This window comes from Pelmatolapia mariae, linkage group LG3_W (assembly GCF_036321145.2).
Source record: "Pelmatolapia mariae isolate MD_Pm_ZW linkage group LG3_W, Pm_UMD_F_2, whole genome shotgun sequence".
NCBI classification, from domain to species: domain Eukaryota; kingdom Metazoa; phylum Chordata; class Actinopteri; order Cichliformes; family Cichlidae; genus Pelmatolapia; species Pelmatolapia mariae.
This window is the reverse complement of record NC_086229.1, coordinates 90,460,082-90,481,674: the sequence shown is the minus strand read 5'-3', so window position 1 is coordinate 90,481,674 and position 21,593 is coordinate 90,460,082. Positions and strand designations below refer to the sequence as shown.

General features: G+C 37.3%; 1 protein-coding gene across 11 annotated transcripts in view; it reads right to left on the bottom strand.

Moving 5' to 3' along the window:
- The window catches only part of nrxn2b (neurexin 2b), a 661,917-nt gene that overhangs the window by 536,429 nt on the left and 103,895 nt on the right, over positions 1-21,593 (bottom strand). For all 11 annotated transcript variants that reach the window (XM_063470250.1, XM_063470249.1, XM_063470257.1 and 8 more), the window contains one exon: positions 7,465-7,485. In XM_063470250.1, the coding sequence (XP_063326320.1) occupies positions 7,465-7,485 (21 nt within the window). The remainder of the gene's footprint in view (positions 1-7,464; positions 7,486-21,593) is intronic.

Here is a 21,593-nt window from a genome sequence, read left to right as displayed (position 1 = left end):
AAGCTTCTCGAATGAGAGGTGAAACATCTTCAAGCAACTTAAAGAAGTCCAAATGCTTTTCTTTCCAAGCTCCTTAGACTACAATGACCTGGATGACTGAGAACCTTCACAGACAATTTTAGATACTGGTCATTTACTCTAGATATCTACCCAAAGCTACAATTAAAAATAGGTACTTTGCTAAGTTGTCTGTTAGACACAACAGTGGTTCATCCAGTGTTGTGTGGTTGACTTATGGTGCCTTTTTTATACAGACAACCAAATAAATTATATATTCTTCTGATAAAAATCAGTTATAAGGATTCGATTGAAAATGAGTGAAAAAGTAGTCCATGTCCAAAGAAAATTGCTTAGAACCACAAAAAACCAACAAACAAACAAAAACAATTACAAGCAAGTCTGTGTGGAGGTAAAGGATAAAGAAATGATGGGCAACTTAAGACTTTTGCACTGTACTGCAGAGCCTACAAAGGGAGAAGATAAAAGAAAAACAGAAGATGAGAAAGGGATAAACACAAAAGAGGAAAATTGCTTCATATTCAAGTAGAAGGAGGTTTTCAGAAGCAAAGCCCATTCAAGCATTACTATTTTCTCATTATAAAAGTGAGAGCGGGATGAGGAGAAAATGTCTCTATTCCCCATTTCCCTTCATTTATTGGTCACTCTCATTCATTTCACCAGCGTATTGATCCTGACTCCACAAGACATTTTCCTCCACTGTCCCCTCATTCCTCCAACATCTATTTATCGCAAGGCCTATTAAATTAATGTTAAACAACAAATACAAGGCGGATCCCCCAAACAATACATCTGAACTTTCACAGAGCAAATGCATTAGTGTTACAGTAAGGACCTGGTTGCTTTGTTATTTCCAGTAGGCTGGGATACAAACTTGCCTAAGGCCCTAAGTCATGTCCTGGTGTTGGAAAAACACCTGTATAAGTATAAGTGGGATAATATACAGTATACAAGTATATCATCTCATATACATGCAAAAGTACTGCTAAGCCTGTGCTGGAGGAAATACATTTTCACATAAAAAAGGGCTGGCACGCCCCTGTGAGAAAGGAGAAAAATGTGGCAGTTACCAATTTTCTCACCATTTTGGTTTAGTAGCCAGATGGAAGTTAAAGTGCTTTTATTTTCATAGCACTCTCTGTCAACTGGGGGAAGGGTGGGAGATGGACTTTTTCACCGGGCTCTGCTAAAATGCAATCTCTCACTGTGTCACCTGCTCAGCACGGACTCGTAGCTTTGCAGTCTGTGGCATTTCATGGCCTAATTGAATTCAGAAAGGGATAAAGGTACAACAGGAATGTTCTAACACCCTGGAAATAATAAGTTTTGTGTAGAGAGAATGAAAAAAAATATATATGAGGCAGTGACTTTTGACTTCAGCTGTGGAACAATCTGTTTACGAAAGTGACAACAGTGTCAGGCGGAAAATAAGAATGTGTCAGCTTCTGCATATATTCCAGTCTACATACACAAGCAGACACACAGCATAAATGCATGCTTTGAAGTACCCCTACATACAGAAATAACTAGGGTGCTTATGTTTTATTGTATTACCTATCTTAATCTCTTAATAGCTTCCCCAGTGTGCTTAATGTGCAGATTCCAACCAGTGCAGTTCTGGTGAATCATTTGACTTTAAATGATTGACTTTTAATTTCTATGACCTCTTATGATGATTACAATCATTAAGAGGTTTCAAAAGAACACAGATGCTATATGATGCTATACAAGTTAAATCCAAGCTAAATTAAAATGTGATGGCGGTGAGTTCACATTTTGGGCATTTTGACCGTCACCATATGGTCAGGTACTGAACTGGTGATGGACTTTTCAGAGTAATGAGTTACAGAACATCTTGACACCACAGCAAAATCATCATTTGACCCGTTATGTAAATGTTTCACTTTTCTGTACAAGACTGGGAAGCAAAATAACCTCAAGCAGAGGAGAAAAATCTGGAACACGTAAAATTCTTCTCCTCACCAACACACATGTATACGCATAAACACAGTGCACCACCAGCGCAGCAGGCCATGCATTGTCCAATCCATTTCTCTCTATCTTGGCAAACAGTACTGCCTAAGGCAATGCATGCTGACACTGAAGCATCTGGAGTTGTTCACAAGGGGATGCCCACTCCACTGCTTTAGACTTTGTTATCACAAAGCGCAAAATAGAAAGAGAGGGAAAAAAGGCAGCTGTGTGTGGGGTGAAATTAATGTGTCTTGAGAACAGGCATGGCTGGACTCTGTCTCCTCCAGGACCTGAGAAGGCTTAATCTTACTGCAACATCTGGCAGAGGCTGGGCAGGCAGAGAGAACATCAAGGAATCCCACTGTCTTAAGGCTTCCAAGCAATTTCTCAACAGCAGACAGACACCATTTAGTTGCATTTCATTCTCACTGTCACTGGTCATCTTCCACTCTGACTTTGTGGGTCTGTGTTTGTTTGTTTTCTGTCTCTTCTTTTTGATTGATTATGAGGAATAAGCTAGCAAGCATTCTTCCAAAGTCAACAGCCTTGTTTAACCACTGAATGAAGATAAGTATGAAGATATTTGTGTACATCTGCATATACTGCAATGCTGCTGTTTTGCCATGTCCCAATTTATATCTTAAACTGCGGTGTGCACAAGCACTGCAACTGTGACATGGACAACCAGGTAGACAATATAAATTGAAATTAGGTTTAAACAAACGAAAAGGAAATAGGCAAGAGTTTATTAATGCTATTGTACTGACCTTAATTTAAGTAAAACTCAACTTGGATTGACTGATAAAAATCACAAGATGTGGCGTGTGACTTTTTGTGGGGTTTTTAAATAGCAAAAGTAGTCAGGCAGTTAGCCAGTCATACTTGGCATAACATTACTAACTGGAATTTCAATATAAATTATGTACAAGATACACTATTTGTTCCAGAGAGTAAAATGAATCTAGGTTAATACCACAATGACATCGGTACATGTAATATTTGCTTCACTTTGTGTTTTTTGTCCCTTTGCCCCTGGGATACGCACACACACACACACACACACACACACACACACACACACACACACACACACACACACACACACACACACACACACACTTTTAGAGAAGTTTTTCTTCTATTATTTAGTTTTATTTCTCTTGAGCAAACAAGAACAAAATCCATAATCTGGTTTGGATGATCCAAAGTAATCTCCTATAACTACAGGGACAACTTAAATCTATAATCCTGTATCTCCAGCCAACGTCAAACCATTCATTATGTTGAGGAAAAGTAGTTATTCCCCTTCCCCAGGGGTGAGATTAAGTTGAAGGGCCGCATGACCTGGGGAGAAATGATCATTTTTCATGATCAGATTGTCTAATATCAGCATTGAAAAGAAAGCCCTGTGTCTGAGGTCATATGCAGAGGTCAGCTATACATTTGATCTGCTACTGTCCATTTGTAGATGAGCTATTTTGTCTCTTAGCCATGTTCATGTTAAATGGATGACACTTGGTGACACAAAAAATCAGCTCCTTCTACACATTTTCTATAGGACAGAGGTCTAGAGACTGTCTAGACCCCGCCATGATCTTAATGTCCTTAATTAGCCTCTCCCTTGTTACCTTGGCAGTATGTTTTGGGTCAATGTCATGCAGGAAGAACCATCCATGACCCATCTTCAGTGATCTGGTAAAAAGAATTTCTCAGTGCAGTGAAGTTGTCCTGTAACCTTTGCAGGAAAACAGCCCCAAACCATAATCTTTCCATGTCGGTACTTAACTGTGGGGATGATGTTCTTTGGGTCATACTCATACTCATTTCTTTTCCTCCAAACAAGACAGATGAAGCTAATACCAAAAAGTTTCATTTTGGTTTCCACAGCACTTTCTCCCAAGCCTTCTGTCAATCATTTACATGTTCACTGACAAACTGAACACGGGCCTGTGCATGTGTCTTTCAGAAGCAGGAGGGATCTTATAGGTGCTGCAATATTTGAATAAATTACAATGTGTCACCAATGATATTCTCGGTGATTGTATTCCCAACTGCCTTCAGATCAGCAACAAGCTCATCCTATGTAGTTCTGGGCTGATCCATCAGGTACCTCATGATCATCTTTATCCCGTAAACCAAGATTTTGCATAGAGCACCAATAAAAAAGGTGACTGGCGCTTATTTTGAATTTCTTCCAAAAGTAGTCACCATCAAACCAAGCTTCTTGTTGATGGTCTTGTAGTCCAGTCCAATCTTGCGCAGGTCTACAATCTTATCACTGATGTCGTTTGACGGTTAATTGGTCCCGTCCATGGTGGTGAACAGGTTGGAATGGAAGAAACTGATTCTGTGGACGTGTGTGCTTTATAATCATAACTAGTTGAGATCAAGAGTACTTGTAAGTGATTGATTATAATCTGTGTACCACATGGGAACATAGCCAATCTGTAGGAACCAGAATTCTGGCTGGGTTGTAGGGAATCAAATGCTTATTTCATTCAAATAAGACACACTGTAGGTTGTGTTTTGAAAATGTTGGCTTCCCCCTGACAAACTCTATGTCATAATCTAAATTACACCACCACAGCTTTGAACTTTATTTCCATTTCTTTATTACTTTCTATAGAAAACCTCTGCATCAGATGATGAGATAAAATTGCCCTTACATAATGAAACAATATATCATACATGCAGTCCTCTATGGGAGGGCATGCTAGGATATGAGTACACTGATGGCCTTTTTTTCCAGTAAAACAGGTCAGTGTTGCTGACACATCATCAATCGAGGACCTACAGTGTAAGAGCGAGGGCCACCATCCACCTTTCCTGGGATACTGGCCTCCCACCGGGCTTTGAATGTCTCTTTGTATCATCAATCTCAACCAACCTTTTAACCCATGGTCACCAACACTAATTATACCAAGTGCAGTCACAGGGAAGCCCTAAAAATAGCAGAAATAAATTCAGACAATAGACTATTTTAAATGAATTTATCAGACAGTCTTGTTACTACACAATAGCCTGGGCTCCTTGTTTTTTAAATTAAAGTGACTGAGACAGACAAATTGATTACGATTTTTATAACTTAGAATGTCTCAGTTTAACAACAATCTAAACAAACTATGTATTCTGACCCCGGATATATTTATGAGTGAAAATTAAACTCCAAGGCTTTTTAAATTCTTCAAAACTGAAAGAATGGCTCATATTAGGGTCACAGTACTAGAGAAAACATTCAGAACTCTGCACAAGGATGTTTCCATCACAAATCATTGGAAGCAAACATAATAAAAGGATGCTTAGCCAACTGTGCAAAGAAATATCAGACACATACTTGAAATAAGTAGTGAAACTACAGATGCTTACTAGGGCTATGTTACATTGCTGTGACAGGATTCCAGATTATTTGCTTCTTTTGTGCACTAGGCAGCACTTTAACTTAGAGCTACATATTTGTGAGAGTCAGGTTTCACTTGTTTAACTTTTTGACAGTTAACACAAGTTCCCACAGTCCCTTCACAGGAGTCAACCTTTCCTTGAACCAGTCACTTTCTTCAGCATCCTCTCAGCACCCTCTGCATCTCCTCTTTCCCAGCTTCCCTCCATTACATCCCTCTTTCCATCATATAGAGTGTTTACATCAATGTGATTTTTCTGGTTATGAAGCTTGCAAAAGACAAATCTGCTTATTCATATGATTGTATAGATAAATACTGGTATACCAGTTACTCCAAATTATGTAAGCACTTGTGACATTTACAAATCCAAACTAACAGTGCTGAAAGGGTTAATTTGACATCAGCTGTTAACCTGAAATTAATTTGACTGGCTGTTGACCTGACTTGTACAGTGCAGAGAACCCAGAGTCCTGTAAGCTGTCTACATACTTAAATAGGTCAGCATATTCATGCTCTCTGCCATCAAAGTTACCAATTACATTTCTCTCATTCATAACCTCAAGGCAAAACTCGATTTCCTCCTCCTTCAAATGTTCTGCTATTACATCAGGTTATTTCTCAGGTGCAGGTAGTAGCATTCAGAAGCCTGGGTAAGATGTGCAAAAATCTTTGCATCTTCTTTAAATATCCTAGACAAATATTTAGCTTTGTTACCCTGGGCTTATTTAGGCTTCTGAAATTACATCACATTGTTACATTTACACAGATACAAACATAAATTACATATTCATATCATATGAAGACATTCAATCAAACCTTGTGTGTCCCTCAACACATCCTACATGAACCTGTCGATTGATGTAGGATGTGCTGACAGTGCTTCCATAGGAAATGTAGGATTGCCATCATTTACTGTGGTTTGCAACCTTCCTCCTGACATTTACCCATCACCTGGTGACAAGATTCACTCATACATAGACGTGTACCCACAGAAAAACAAGAAGCTGGCATTATATAGGAACAAACAGAAAATGTCAGCTTCACGCTGTTCACAAGTGCACACATCAAGTGCATATCATGCAGAACCAGATTTCAAACAGAACCCACTGCGATAGCTAATAACACTGAAGTGGCTCTATGATGTGAGTTTCTATATTTCCAATATGCCACAAGATAAACAACTCAGGTTCAGAATAAAGATTGAGAAATAACTGCAGCATAACTTTTTTCAGCTTAAAGAAAACTTGAAGCTAGAGGGTGTTTGTCATAGTGATTTCCCCTGCTGGATCAAGCTCTGTGATAGGTAATCCATCACCTCAAACTCAGTACAGAGGAAATGCAACAAGAATACATGCAAGCACACACACACACACACACACACACACACACCTAGATGCCAATATCTGGATGCATATTCAAAAAAAGCCTGTTTATGTCAGTTTCAGTGTCTGATTGAACTGAAAAACAGATCCAGTCACCCAGTGGGTGAACCTCTGGAAGGCAACATTTTCCAGAAAGATCAGCAGACACTGATGTATCCATAACGTCTTCTACATTCAGCACTGGCTTCGCACCTTCATGGCCCAAGGGCTAATGTGGTGCCTTTGGGGTCTAAACCAGCAGGATTTGTTCACCTTTGTAGGGGACAGGAAAGGATGTGAAGACAGCAACTTGTCATCACCTTGTCATGGCATGTGAACTTGAACAATAACTTGTTAATGGGTAGACTGGTTCAAGGTTAGAACAGCTGTCTTGACAATTTCATATACAAGCATGTTCATATTCTCTAGAGATAAACTATAATAAAAAAAAAATAAAACAAATGAAGAAAGACAAGATAAAATAATAATAATAGAAAAATAAGGAATAGTTTCAGGTGCACATCCATCACGTGTATTTTATACAGAAAAAAATTCATTAAGGCCCCTGGAAGTCACTTATAACCGCAGTCCAAACTGACAATGCCCCTCCACAGAGGGATGGCATAAAGCATTTAGAAGCAACCTGAATCAGCATCCATGAGAACATCAAGAGAAGCCATCAGAGGGCCTTAGGAGAGAAAAATCAGTCTTACCTTCAACAGCATACTCTTCAGCTTCAGGGTGAACACGGATTGCATGGAAAAGGGAAATAGAACAGAAAGAAGTCAATATTATATTTCCAAGCACGTGCTTTTCCATAATTTCATCAAACATGGATAAAACATAAAGACGTCCAGTTTTGAAGACTTGACAGCAAAATGTATTACTCTATTTCCCAGAAAATGTAAGGTTAAGTCTTTAATCTACTGACTTTCTTAGAAGGCTGTGGATGCCCCAATAATTCCGCAGCTGCACATTGATTTTTTCAAGAAATGTCCAACAGAAATATTTTCGACCGGTCCACTGTACCTACAGTTCCTCTCATATCAGTGGCTTTCAGAAATGAAAAACAGTAGGTCCTTTTCATTATGCTAATTTATGCTTGCTCATGTCTTTTTTCTTCCTGTGATCCAGAAATTTCACGCGTTCCTCCATCATCAAGGATCTTCTAATACTTTAAATGCCCCTCGAGGAGAGAGGAGGCTTTTGTAGGAGCTTAGAGCAGGAAACATAGGTGTACCTTAAAGGTAGATCTTACCAGCTTGCATCTTCACATGTTATAAGTAGCTGACATACTTAAGATTAACAGTATGGAACAAAGTATTTCCTATTTGGCTGCTTTGAGTCATCTGTTCTTTTGGTTCTCCCATACGTATGTGACTGAGGAAAATAAGCAAACACACTGACACAATGAAAAGCAGCCAATGGCTTCTCAGACTGTTCTACTAAACCACTGTTCAGGAGCAGAAGAGGTCAGTCTGTAAAACAAGAAAATAAAACTGCAATTCTTGAGTTAGAAGAAGAGGAGCTACCCAAAAAGAAAAAAAAAAAGCATACCATAGCATCCCTGTGGAGAGCTTGGCATTTTGATCTGCTGTTGTGGCTTGTGAGCTTGGGCCTTTATGTGACATTGCTGCATTAACTTGTAGCTTGGTTGATAATATTTTAATGTGACTCAACAACGTAGTGGTTCAGTGTGTTTTCTGGCACTTTTTTGTGAGGGTGGCAGAAGCAATGTACAGCTGTCGCAGAAGCAGCATGCAGTATCTTCACAGGGATTTCTATCACAACTTATAAAAACCAAAAAGGTCAAGTATCTGAAAATATGCTTAATTTTGCAACTGCAAAGGACAAATCTATTTTCTGCACTACCCATGAGTATGGAAGTCCACGTCATTTATACAACTTCTAGTATTAGACTTCAATTACAAGATTCCTTTGAATGCCACCTTACATAACAGGTTGGATACCAACTACTTAACACTAACGCTCATGTACATCTCCCTATGCATCACTGTTGCTAAGTTAACCTGAGTTTAGTTCACTGGATTGAGCAAGAATAGCCACTATCCATAAACACACCAACAAAGCAACCGAAAACTGTTCTTGAATGACAGAGCATCTGCCAAGCTTAAGCACTGGGACCGCGTTTGTCTGAAGCAGGGTAGCAGTTGTTTATATAATCACTGGCCATGACCCTGCTTTTCCTCTCTCTCTCATCTCTGATCATAGCCCATCATCCTGTCTTTCATAAGGTATCCTCATGTGTTCCTGTCTATCTTCTGAGCTGAAGTAAAATGATGTTTGATGTACAGTAGAGGTCATTTATACCATCATTGGTCATGACTCTGCCTTTACCCTCCACTCATCTCTGAACACAGTCCCTCATCCTGCATTGTCATGTCATCCCTGTTTCTCTCTGTCAAAGAGAGAAAGAGTTTCTCTCTGTTAAGCGCAGCTGCTTAAAGTTTTAACTCCATTCCACCGACATAGTGGGAGAAAGAAGGGAAGGAGAAACTGTATTTTTTTCAAAAACATGAGAAAGATTTGTATATAGTCTAAGTTCAACACTGGAACTGAATTAACTTGGAATAGCATATATAAATATATAAAATCTCAATTGTTTCAAAGTTAAGCCATAGCTTTGTATTCGAGCAATTACAAGGACTGATTGAAACTTTAGGTTTTGATTACCTTTATTGGGTCCTAACTCTGGTGTTGACAACAGCTTATATGAGTCAAAAAGCTCCAGCACTTCTTCTAATTAACATCAGTTGGTCACAAAGAATCAATATCAAATATTTTCCAACATTTGATATTCTTCTTATCTCTCATCAGAATTAAGAAAGATCCCTTAAGAGGTAATGCTAAGGGAAATGGTGATTATCCATACCATTTAAAGTTTCATTCTAATGTGCCTGACATTTATTTTGCTTCAAGTCGAAATATTTCAAAATTTAGCCTTGGGGAAAAAAAATGGTTTCAGTCAGACACTTGGTGGAATGTACCTCTTTCTTTTGAGCTTGTGTCTTTTATCCCATTTACAGTTTCCTGTAGTCTGTACCAACCATTACCTTTATCCCCGAGCTGTTTTCCATTAGGGTGTATCCCACATAGCCTCAGGCTTTCAACTCAGCTGGGATCCAAGTATTTCCAAAGTGCTTGTAATTCACAAGGATATGTGAACAATTTTCAGATCAAATCTTTTCTAGGCATATTTTGTCCATGCGCAAAGGCGGAGCTTACAGGATAAGATCTAGGATAAAAATCTAGAACAAAGAGAGCAATTCTTTATACTAACTCTCGTTAAACCTGATACAAAACTAAAAGAAATATCAAATGCTGAAATGTAAACTTGCGTTCAAATTGACAGTCCAATATCTCTAAATTAGTGTACGGTACCTCAAGCAACAAAGAGCTGAAAAAAGTTTAAATGTATCATAAAGAGAGTCGCAAAATGCAAAAGAGAGCGCAAATCAGACGTGGGCTGCAATAAAAATAAATAAATGGCAAAGTTAAATTCAGAGGGAAGCAGTAGAGAAGCTGAATGTCTTCACCAATGAATCCCTCAGGGCTTTGGCGGCAAATGAGAGACTTTTCAGACCTAATCCTTACCAAGCTAACTAAAGAATTTACCGAGGGGAGAAAAGCATGCCTTCAATGAAAAACAGCCTCTCTCTCTCTATCTTCCTATTTCCCTGCACATGGAGGAAGCTACATAACTGCTGGTTTGATATAAGTATACAAGGTACTGTACATCATAGTTCAAACACAGTTACAGTTACAAACATACAAATTTATCTCCATGTTAAATAATTCAAAATCCAGGTATGCTTAAAAGATTTACCGTATATAATTATTTTGATCTGGACGAACAGAAGAACAAACAAAAACAAAACCCCAAAACAAACAAAATAAACACGTTGCATGATTTCTGAATGACTTTCAGCGTTATTCTGAAAGCAAACATTCAGTGAGTTAATAAGAAATATGGCCTTGGAAATCAAACTGTGCATATCCTGAGAAAAACAGTCTATTGTGACTGCTGACTTTATTTCAAAACCAATTATCAAAATTTCCAGAACAACATTCTCATTACAGATAAAGGGCTGAGGCACATCAAGAAGTTATCACAGAGGGAGTTCAAGCTTAACATCTATGGCAACAAGATGTTAAGCTTGTAAATCTTTGTCACACTTGCATGCAGAAAGTCTAATTAAAATTCATACAGACATTGAGTGACGCATGTGCCCACACAAACTTGACACGTGTACAACATAAACTGCACGAACTGTATTACACAGAATTCACAGTAAGGATGCTTTTTGTGTTTGTTCACAGAGCAGCATTCAGTGAGTTCTTTGTTAATCTTTATGTTAAAACACACACACACACACACACACACACACACACACACACACACACACACACACACACACTGTATATAATTCTAAATATAATTGGATAAGTGGAAGAGAATGGCTGGAGGAATAGATGAACTAAAAAACTGATCTAAACTAAATAAACATATGTTATTAATAAAAAAAAATCTAGGATTTCTTAACTACTTTTTTTTAATCCCACAGGGGGGAGTCCATCCCAGTTGACACTGGGCCAGAGGCAGTGGACACTCTGGCTGACATTCCACACCGAGATGCAGTTATTCACATTAAAAACCAAGGTTTGAAACTGAGAATCTCTGTGCAGTATGCAAAATTTTTGTTTTTAGTATTTTTTTTTTACCTAATTACAAAACCATCTGTCACTGCAAATTAAAATAACTAAGATGCATAAAAGAAAGCAATTATGAATTATTACAGGGGAGTGGAATCTTGATGTATGAAGGAATAAAATAATTATAGAGATAACAAGAGCAAAGCATTGACTAAATTCTTGTGAACACAACAAAAGAAAAAATCATCTTTATAGTAAGATAATAGTTACTTTGTATATTTTAATATCAAAATGGGCTGTTTTTCCAGTGCAAGTATGAGAAATGTCAAATTACATCTGGCTACTAAAAATATACACTTGCAAATGTTCCAACCACAAAGTGGTTTGATTAGCTAATGTGTCCATTTATTTCCAGTTCACTCTGTATAAAATGTGTCATAAAACAGCAAGCGGAGAGTGGACTAGTGCTGCGATGCACAATGCTTAACAAAGTTATGTGGGGCTGCTTTGCTTTTTAGGTAATAATGGCTAAGAGCTCTTACAATGCTTTGGACAGCAGCTCTGCTGCACGGTACCACATTTAGTATACCTTGTATTGAGCTGTACATAAAATAGAGCAAGTTGACTTTAAATGTCTTTCTGTTTTGTTGTCAGCTTTTTCTTCAAACTCATGAGTAACTCTAGTTAAAAGTCCATTATTGTGGCCAGCACTATGCCACACGTAAGTAAAATGTTAAAAGCCAAATGAGAAAAGCAAAAGTCCTTTTCACCTAAGGCTATCTGACATGAGTTAAGAGAGAGGAAAGAAAATGACAGCATTGGTGAAAAACAGAAACAACTGTATATGGGGAAGATAGGCAGATGAATAGGAAAGTGGGTTTTTTTTGTTTGTCTTCTTTTTTTATCAAAGGAAAGCTCTGTCCTCAACTTTTCCACATTTTCAGAAACTTTCTATCCAAGTGACAAGGTAATCCGCAAGACACAGCCTTGGCAGATTTCACACTAAACCTCGACAGCAAAACACAAAGCAGTCACCTTATAAATGTGCAAATATTGTATAAGTGAATCTTCCTTATCCGGATTAAAAAAAAATGAATAAATATAGAAACTGACTGATTTATCCAACAACACAACATATACAGCAATCTGCATTTAATACAGTGCATGTGTGTGTGTGTGTGTGTGTGTGTGTGTGTATGGAAGGATCCAAGTTAACATAACCCACAGAGCCACATCGAATAATAACAGGCCAAACAGAGAAGAAAAAACTGCAAATATCAGCTCGAGTGATCAAAAATCGGTGTCATTGTAGCTATTTTATATGTAATTTTTATGCTTTCACATATTATATTATGAACTGTTTACCTCTGTCTATTCTGATTCACGTCTAGATTGCCAATTCAAGAGTAAAAAATGAATCTGATTCCAAAAAATGTTCTACATTAAGAAAATTCTTCAGCTATATATATATGCCCTATAGATAAGTCATACCCACCCACAGGTCCTCTGTTGTAGTATAAAACAGAAAGTGTAACCTGATACACTGCTGAGTCATAAAGCAAAAGCAGATTTCAGAGGGAGGTCAGGAAAAGGTAATAACTTAAAATGAGGATAGGTGCACTAGCTCTCCTGCCAATGTCATTACAGTGCTGAGGGTTAAAGTCAGAGGACAAGTAAGATATCAGAGACTCTAAGTAATGTCTAATAAGAACAGGGTCAGACAGGAATAAAACACTGAAAATGCAAATAAATATCATTACTTGTATACTGCAGTGTGCAACATACAAGTAAAGCTGAGTTTGTGATGTGACTCATGTCAGTGGATAATACTACAGTAATTTTAGCATTTAATATTTTTATGAATTTGTTAGGGAAAAATAATTAGCTATTGTAACTTGGAAAACAAGACAGACTTGATTTCCAGAAGTTCAAGTGATACATATGTTACATTAAAGTAAACTGTTACAGTAAACTGGAGAGAAAGAGGAATGAGAGAATATTTGTTGATGTTCAAATAGATCAATAAAAAAAACCCGCAAGTCTGTAAGGGGAATGGATTTTAGCAAATCAATATACAATATGACTGACGTGAAAACACAAAACTCATCTAAGGTTAAAATAAATACTGAAAAAATGCAACTTACTTGACTAAATGAAGACTTTATGTTTGGACTATCTAGATTCATTGTTTGTTTCTCAGAATGAAAAGTTAGGATGGAGCAAAAAGTTGATTATAGAAGGAAGAACATTCTAAGCAAGTTTTTAAGAATTAATTTAAATGTGGAGTAAAAGTACAAAATGAATGTTAAAGCTTTGAGTATTTCACAGAGCAGAACAGTCCAAATAACCACAAGACAGTAGAAGTTTGGAAGCATAAAGACTCCTTGAACCTATTAATGGAGCAATTAGGTTGCTGGTCAGTAATTGCGACAACCAGTCGCGGCAAATGGCCGCCCCTCCCTGAGCCTGGTTCTGCTGGAGGTTTCTTCCTGTTAAAAGAGAGTTTTTCCTTTCCACTGTCACCAAAATGCTTTCTCATAGGGGGTCATATGATTGTTGGGTTTTTCTCTGTAGGTATTATTGTAGGGTCTACCTTACAATATAGGCTACTGTTGTTGTGATTTGGTGCTGTATAAACACAATTGAATTGAATTGAAATAGTGTGACTGGGAATAAAGACTGGCTTCTGAAGGAAGAAAATTCAACTGTGGTACTATACCTGGCAAACACAATGCACTGTCATCACATGTTAATATGTTTCCTACAATGAAGTAGGGACGTAGCAGAATCACACTATGGTGTGTTTCTCAGCCATGAGTAGGGGGAGGGTGGGCAGAAGTCAGGGAAGAATGAATTCAGCCAAATTAGCAAAGATGATGCTGGCTTTGAGTCCATGACTTTTGATGAGTGGCCCAGCCCAAAGCCCAGATTGAACCCTAATGAACATCTGTGCAGAGCCTTGAAGATGGCATTGCACAATTGTTTTCCAGTTTACCTGATGGCACTCAAGATGATCTGTCAAATAAAATGGGATAAACCGCCCAAACCTCAGAACTTGTAAAGACTTACCCAAGAGGACATAAAGTAGTAATTCCTCCCTAAAATGGATTGACAAAGCAATTAAAGTTTGAAAGAGTTACAAGGAGAAATTGAAGATCGCTTTGTCTCAAAGTACTTAGATAAAATGGCTTTAAAAAAACATCTATTTGATTTAAATCTGTATTACAAGGTGTACTAAAAAGGAAGCTGCCAGAATGTTTTATGAATCTATGGCATATCTAGACAACAACAAAAACAACTGACAAAAAAAAGTGGCAAAAACATGGACCAGTGGTGAAGCTTCCCTGAAGTGAATGGCCTAAAATTACTCCAAGATCACACTGACGACTCATCCAGGAGGTCACAAAAGAAACCAGAACACCATTACAGGCTTCACATGTCTCGGTTAAGGTCAGTGTTCATGACTCAACAATAAGAAAGAGACTGTGTAAAAATAGCATCCATGGGAGAGAAAACCACTGCTGACCACAAAGAACACAAAGGCTCTTTGCACATTTCACACATTTGCGATCATTAATCCACAAGACTTTTGAGAAAATATTCTGTGGACTGACGAGACAAAAACCTTTTGCAAGGTTTGAGTCCCATTACATCTGGAAAAGAACTAAAACAGCATTTCAGAAAAGGAATCATACCAACAGCAAAATCTGGTGGTGGTGGTGGTGCAATGGTCTGGGGCTTTTTGCTTTTTTTATTTACCAGAACAGAAGGAGCATGTCCAGTCTTCCTTTACTGACCTTAAGATGAAGCACATTGGGTTCTGCAGCAGGACAATGATCCAGAACACACCATCAAGTCCACCTCTGAATGGCTTAAGCAAACAAAGGCTAGTCAAAGTCCTGACCTGAATCCAAATGAGATGCTGTGGCATGACCTTAAAAAGGTGGTTCATGCTCGAAAATCCTCTAATGTGGCTGAATGACAACGATTCTTAATAATAAACACCTTTATTTTGTGTTTGTGTTATCTTTATCTAATATTCAAATTTGTTTCGTGATCTGAAACATTTAAGTGTGACAAACATACAAACAAAAGGAAATCAGGAAGGGGGCAAACACTTTTTCACATCATTGTTCATGCAGAGTATCAAAAAGAATCTTATTGTCTTATTTCAAAATATTTTTACAGTAATGGACATAGAGGCTTGCATTAAATTTTAAAATATATGGCTGAATATAAAGTTTTACTTCCAAAACTTCCAATATAATTCCCTCCGGACACATGGCACATGTCCATGCAATAGTCAAAGTTGTCTCATACTTTTGTGAGCATGACTGATGTCACTGCAACAACGGCTGTTGTTATGTTAGCTACTGGCAACCACATAAAACTCCCAAATCCACTCCTTCTAACAGTACGTGGTTCCATGTTTAGTGGTAAACTGTCATTCAGTGTTACAATATTGTTACTGGCTACACTATGGGCTATGGACACGTTAGCTAATCAAACCACTTTGTGGTAGGAACATTTGCAGGAAATCATTTTACATGCAAAGCAATCCAGGTCTTCTTTTCTTCTTTTCTTTTATTGTTACACAGTAAGTGATTCTACTTTTCTCAAAATTCCATCTACCAAGCTCCAAACAGTAGAGCAGGTGGTAAGCTGTGTATATGGAAACAATAACCTTTCAGCATACAAAGTTTTATCCGATGAACTAAAAGTGAGCATGGTACCACGCGATCCAAACACAACATATCCTGTGGCTGCTTGGCATTCTCATCTGATAAGGCTCCTGTCAGTGGGGTATTTCTGCCTCTTCTACACTACAGTGACTTTCTCCCTGAATGACTGCTCAACAATGATGTAAAATGGCACCTCTAGTAAGCACTAGCAAGCTATTACACTTTTTTCAAAGGGGACTAAAGCTAAAACCTGACATTCACTGGTGTTGTTTCAGAAAGATTTTTTTTCTCAGCCTATAAATCTATTTATTTAATTGTATTTTATAGACATAGTATAATTTGATATACATTTACACATATATGAATTAAACCAAAGATTTTGTATAAGTGCATTCATGTATGATTATAAACTATTGTCTCTGAAATAGATGGCCGGATTGTATAGAGATTTTTAAAATGAGTTCTTGTACTCTAATTTTTGTTCTAGGTGACCCAAAAGAGATTTGCGTCCATTGCTCCTTAAATCTCCATGATCACAAACTCATCTAATAACATAGAGAAAGATCATGTTTTTTTTTGTACCTCGCTATCAAATCCTCTGTCAGATTACATCTTCCAAATCACTACAACATGGGTTGTATGATTATGAAAATATAAAATATAAAAAATATAAAAACACACAGGGTTTTGTTCCGATTGCTGAAAAGCAGTTTCATCAGCATTTGATCTACTCATACAGGACTTTATACTCCCCCTTTACTTCATACTGCTCTCCTCAGTGCATACTTTTCTACACATTGGTATCAATCAAAAGCCACTTGTTGAACTAATCCAGTCCAACAAGTTATGACATGTTGACAACTGATGCAAGGAAACAATGGCTGTAGTAAAATTCAATGTGAACCATCATGAAAGTGCTAGTACCTACATACTAGTTAAATATGAGCTATTTTCTTCTACATAGTTACTTTATAGCACATGAGATAAACCCAAACTTATAAAACTGACAAGTAGCGGCTCAAATTGTTATTAAAGCAGAAAGCGCGACTCCAATATGATTCCAGACTGTCCAAAGAAAAACAAGTGACATTTCAAACCTTTGACTCAGCATCTTAAATCTGTATCCCCATAAAGATGACAGCAGCAATGTTTTATTTATTTGGGGCTCTAAGATCAAGTGTAATGGTATCACTGTTCAAGATTTGGTTTCCACCAGGATTCCCAGAGCTAAAACTATGCACATTTATAATGCTATAAGGTGGTAACACAGTTCACCAGGATGACACTTTCAGTTAGGTTCAATCAGCAGTTGGAGATCCACTTCATTGATGTCACATACTGTTAGCTGGCAGCCACTCAACTTCCCCCTGAGCCCAGCAACTGTGAGCAAAGCTGCATCAACACACATTAAGTGATATGCTTGATGCTCCATTTCTCTACCATCTACCATACCCCTGACTGAGTGAGCTGATGCCCTAATGTTGCTCCTACCATGTTTTTTGTGCCTGTCTGTTTGTGTGTATGGGTGATCTAATGATTTGTTTCTAACTTGCTTCACTCAGTTTTATATAATGCCTTTTGTTAATTGCATCAATAGAGAGGAAAAAACAATTCTGGACTAATTGGAACTCCACTATAATTCTCCAAACAAGAACTATACTATAACCCTAATAGTTGGGACTAAAATGTAAATAACAACAGAATTCAATGGTTTGCAAATCTCATAAAACTACATTTTTGTCACAATAGAACATATAGTCATATAATCAAATGTTTAAAGCTTGGAAATGTACCATTTAAAGAAAATTATTAGGTAATTTGGAATTTGATGGCAGCAGTACACCTCAAAAAACATGTGATTGAGTTAGGTGATTTCTTTTTCTTAAAATTTTTACTTATTTTTACTTTAAACACTGGATATGTTTTCTATGTATGAGATTTTCAAATCTTTGCAACCTGTTGTGTCTCAACTTAGAACTTAGATCAAAACTTAGCAATGTAAGTAAATAGTAATATTTTTTTTTAAACTGAATGCACAAATGAACTGATTACAGTATTATTCAGTAATGTCTGTGAAGGTTCTCAGTCATCCAGGTCATCGTAGTCAAAGGAGTTTGCAAAGAAAAGCGTCTGGGCTTCTTTAAGTTGCTTGAAGACGTTAAACTGAAGAAGCTTCTCAGATGAGAGGTGAAACGTCTTCAAGCAACTTAAAGAAGTCCACACGCTTTTCTTTGCAAATTATTCAGTAATCCGTACCATCTGTAGAATATCACGTTCAAGAGCCCTGGACTATGAAGCAGGATTTCATCTTATCTAGGGAACATTAAGTTTAACGCTGGATTTTATGTACTATGAAGGTGGTTCACCTCTTACTGGGTTACACTGCCATGATTACTCCTGCTGTGGACCTAACCTGCTCCAAGCATATGTTCCAGATTGCAGATCAACAGGTATGAAATCTAGCTGCTGATCAACTCTCGCGTCACCTTTCCTGGCAGATCCCTCAGACCTTTGTGCTGAGAGTAAGAATCACTATAGTTTTTTTTAATAGTGTAAACTTGTTCTCCCTTACCTGATGAAAATCATTAATAGACACAAATTATTAGACAACTTTATTCCTTGATTTATCTTCTTGCTGTCCGTAACCAATTCTATAACATTATGATCTTGATGAAAGCACTTATTTGTACAACCTGTAGACTAAGCTTAGACTTAAATTAAGTTTTAATCCTTGGCTCTGCCTTCACTTGCTCCTGATTGGAAAAATAAATAAAAAGAAAACGAATCAAACAAAAATCAAGGTTGCCCACAGATAACACCAAAAACTACAGAAGAAGATGCAACAGAATGTGAGATAAACTGGGAACAGGCAGGCAGGACTTGACATTTATAAAAATGTAGCATCAGGTGATGTGGTGCTAACTTAAATGTTACTTTAATTTGGATATCTTTCATATTGCTGTCAGAGGGAATGAGTCACTTCCTGGATTAATGACAGCACTCAGTTTAAAATCATCCTCTAGATGTTTGCATAAGAAATATTTCTATATTAATGTCATCCAGCAATCTTGTTTCAAACCAAACCCAGGCAGTGTTATAAGAAAACGTAAAAATGGGAATGAATCATCTGCTGAATGTTCTAAATGAGTTAGCGGTCTACAGTGAAGAATTTTCTTGTATCTCATCCAAAATTGACCACAATCAAAACAGCTATGGTAATTAAAGGCATCAGAAAATCATTTCAGCAACAATCGTTTCTGGGCAACGCTGCCAGCCATAAAAATATATGAAGCAGCCAATTTAAAAGTATTGTGTGTTGACATTTAAAATACAATGGCATTGATGATGATGATTACTAAAATCTCAATAAAACCCCTGGCAAAAACAAAGCAGACCAGGTATTGTTTATTTTATGAGAAACTGTGGAATTGAGGGATCGAAACAAACTTTTAGTATTTGAATGGCCTGAAAAGACCACAGCTCATAGCATGTTGATGCCAACAGCACATCTACACAGAAACTATTTTTACCTCCTTCTCAAAACAGCTGTTACGCCAGATCAGATACTCTGTTTTAAAAATACACTTATCCACACAGGTCATATCAGAGCTTCAGTTTTTAAATCTGCATTAAAGTGCAACTTTTAGCCAAATGTGCTAACTGGCTCTAAGTAACAAATCTTAGAAGCAAACTCACGCATTTTTCACATTATTACCAACTATTTCAAAGTACGCTAATCTTTACACAGTAGTCTGGGTGTGAAACAACAAATCTGGCAAACACAATCAAAGCTTGTTCATCCTTTGCACCTGCTCATGTCTAAATTTCCAACCCAACATTTGATTTTTACATTTATCGGTGCCCAGTAACTACCAAACTCATATACATGAGGTCACTGCATTGTCTGCAATGACTTACGTTAAGTATATTGATATTTGTGCTAAATATATGGAGAAATACACCACAGTTCATAAATAAGAGCAAATATAAAGTCATGTGCAAACAAACTGCTAAACCAAAGAAAAACTGTAAAAGGGATTTCAGAGAGCACATTGTCTGGCAATCCCAATGTTCTAGATTTCATCCAGAAGAAAATTAAAAAATTAATTAAAATTAATTAAAAAAATCTTTTTTTAAAAAAAAAGATTCTGGCACTTCTTGACAGACAGAATTTTCAATTGGACGTTTGCTTTCCTTATACAGTAACTGAATTAGAGGGTAAAAGCATGAAAGCAGTAGTTGGGACATAGCGTGGCACATTAAATTATTTTGTATGATTGCTGCAGGAAGGTCAGGAGAGGAATGGTGCAGAAAGGGAGGAGGTGGTCTGACGGTTTATCGATAGCAGCAGCACATTAGTATCGACACCAAGAACTCACAAGGGAGGGCAAATCTTATCTTTGCAAAGCTAGGAAGACAGAGCAGAGGGGAGTGAGTGGAGATAATAGCAAAATAGAGGAGTGGGGGGAAAGGAGAGGGATTTAGTATGAAGACAGCGATATGACATGCAAAAAGGCTTGGCGGACAGCTTATTATTACACATGTGAAATTAGAAGGATAATAAGACTGTTTTTAAGGGGGGGCTCACTGGGAAAATTACAGAATTTGATGCAAGTCATGAATTAAAAACAATTACATTTTATGGGAAAACTTAACCAACCACCTTTTCATTTATTGAGCATAACGCAATATATTTAAATAACAACAGCAAAAGAAAACACATTACCTGGAAATCTGGAGTTTAATTATTTGTGACGCTCAGGAAAATGTAATTTGAGAAAATTAAAAAAACACTTTAAAAATTAATGAATACAAACTAAAATCATTATTTTACCACTTTCAAATGGTAAAATGTCCAAACAGAATCTTTCATTTTAAAACAAAATGAATAGACACGTCATAAAAAAAATATATATATATATAAATATATAATATATATATATAACTCTCAGAGAAACTTTTTGTTTTTAATCTTCATACAATCAAATCATGCCAACAATCACCCCAAATAGTCGCAGCAGATGGCCCCGCCCCTCCCTGAGCCTGGTTCTGCTGGAGGTTTCTTCCTGTTAAAAGGGAGTTTTTCCTTCCCACTGTTGCTCACAGGGGGTCATATGATTATTGGGTTTTTCTCTCGCCTCTTTTGCTTCAGCCTCTTTTCTGAAATGTCGTTGTTTAATAACTTGCTTAAGAAGGGGAACAGAATTCTTCAAATGTGTCTTCTAGTGCTGCTTTACATTTTACATGTATTTAGATTGTCAAGACACTATGAATACTAGAATATGCGGGGAAATGAAAGACCAGATGAGATAATAGAGTTTAAGTATTCATCTCAGCTGTATTACATATCACAATTTGTTGGGAAGACTGCCAGTGAAAATCTGAAGAAAAAAAATGTTTGAAGCAGCCAGGAAGACCACAAAATTCAACACCGAAGGGAGATGAGCACAGCAAGACAAACAAGCTGAGGAAAAATAACATGGAAA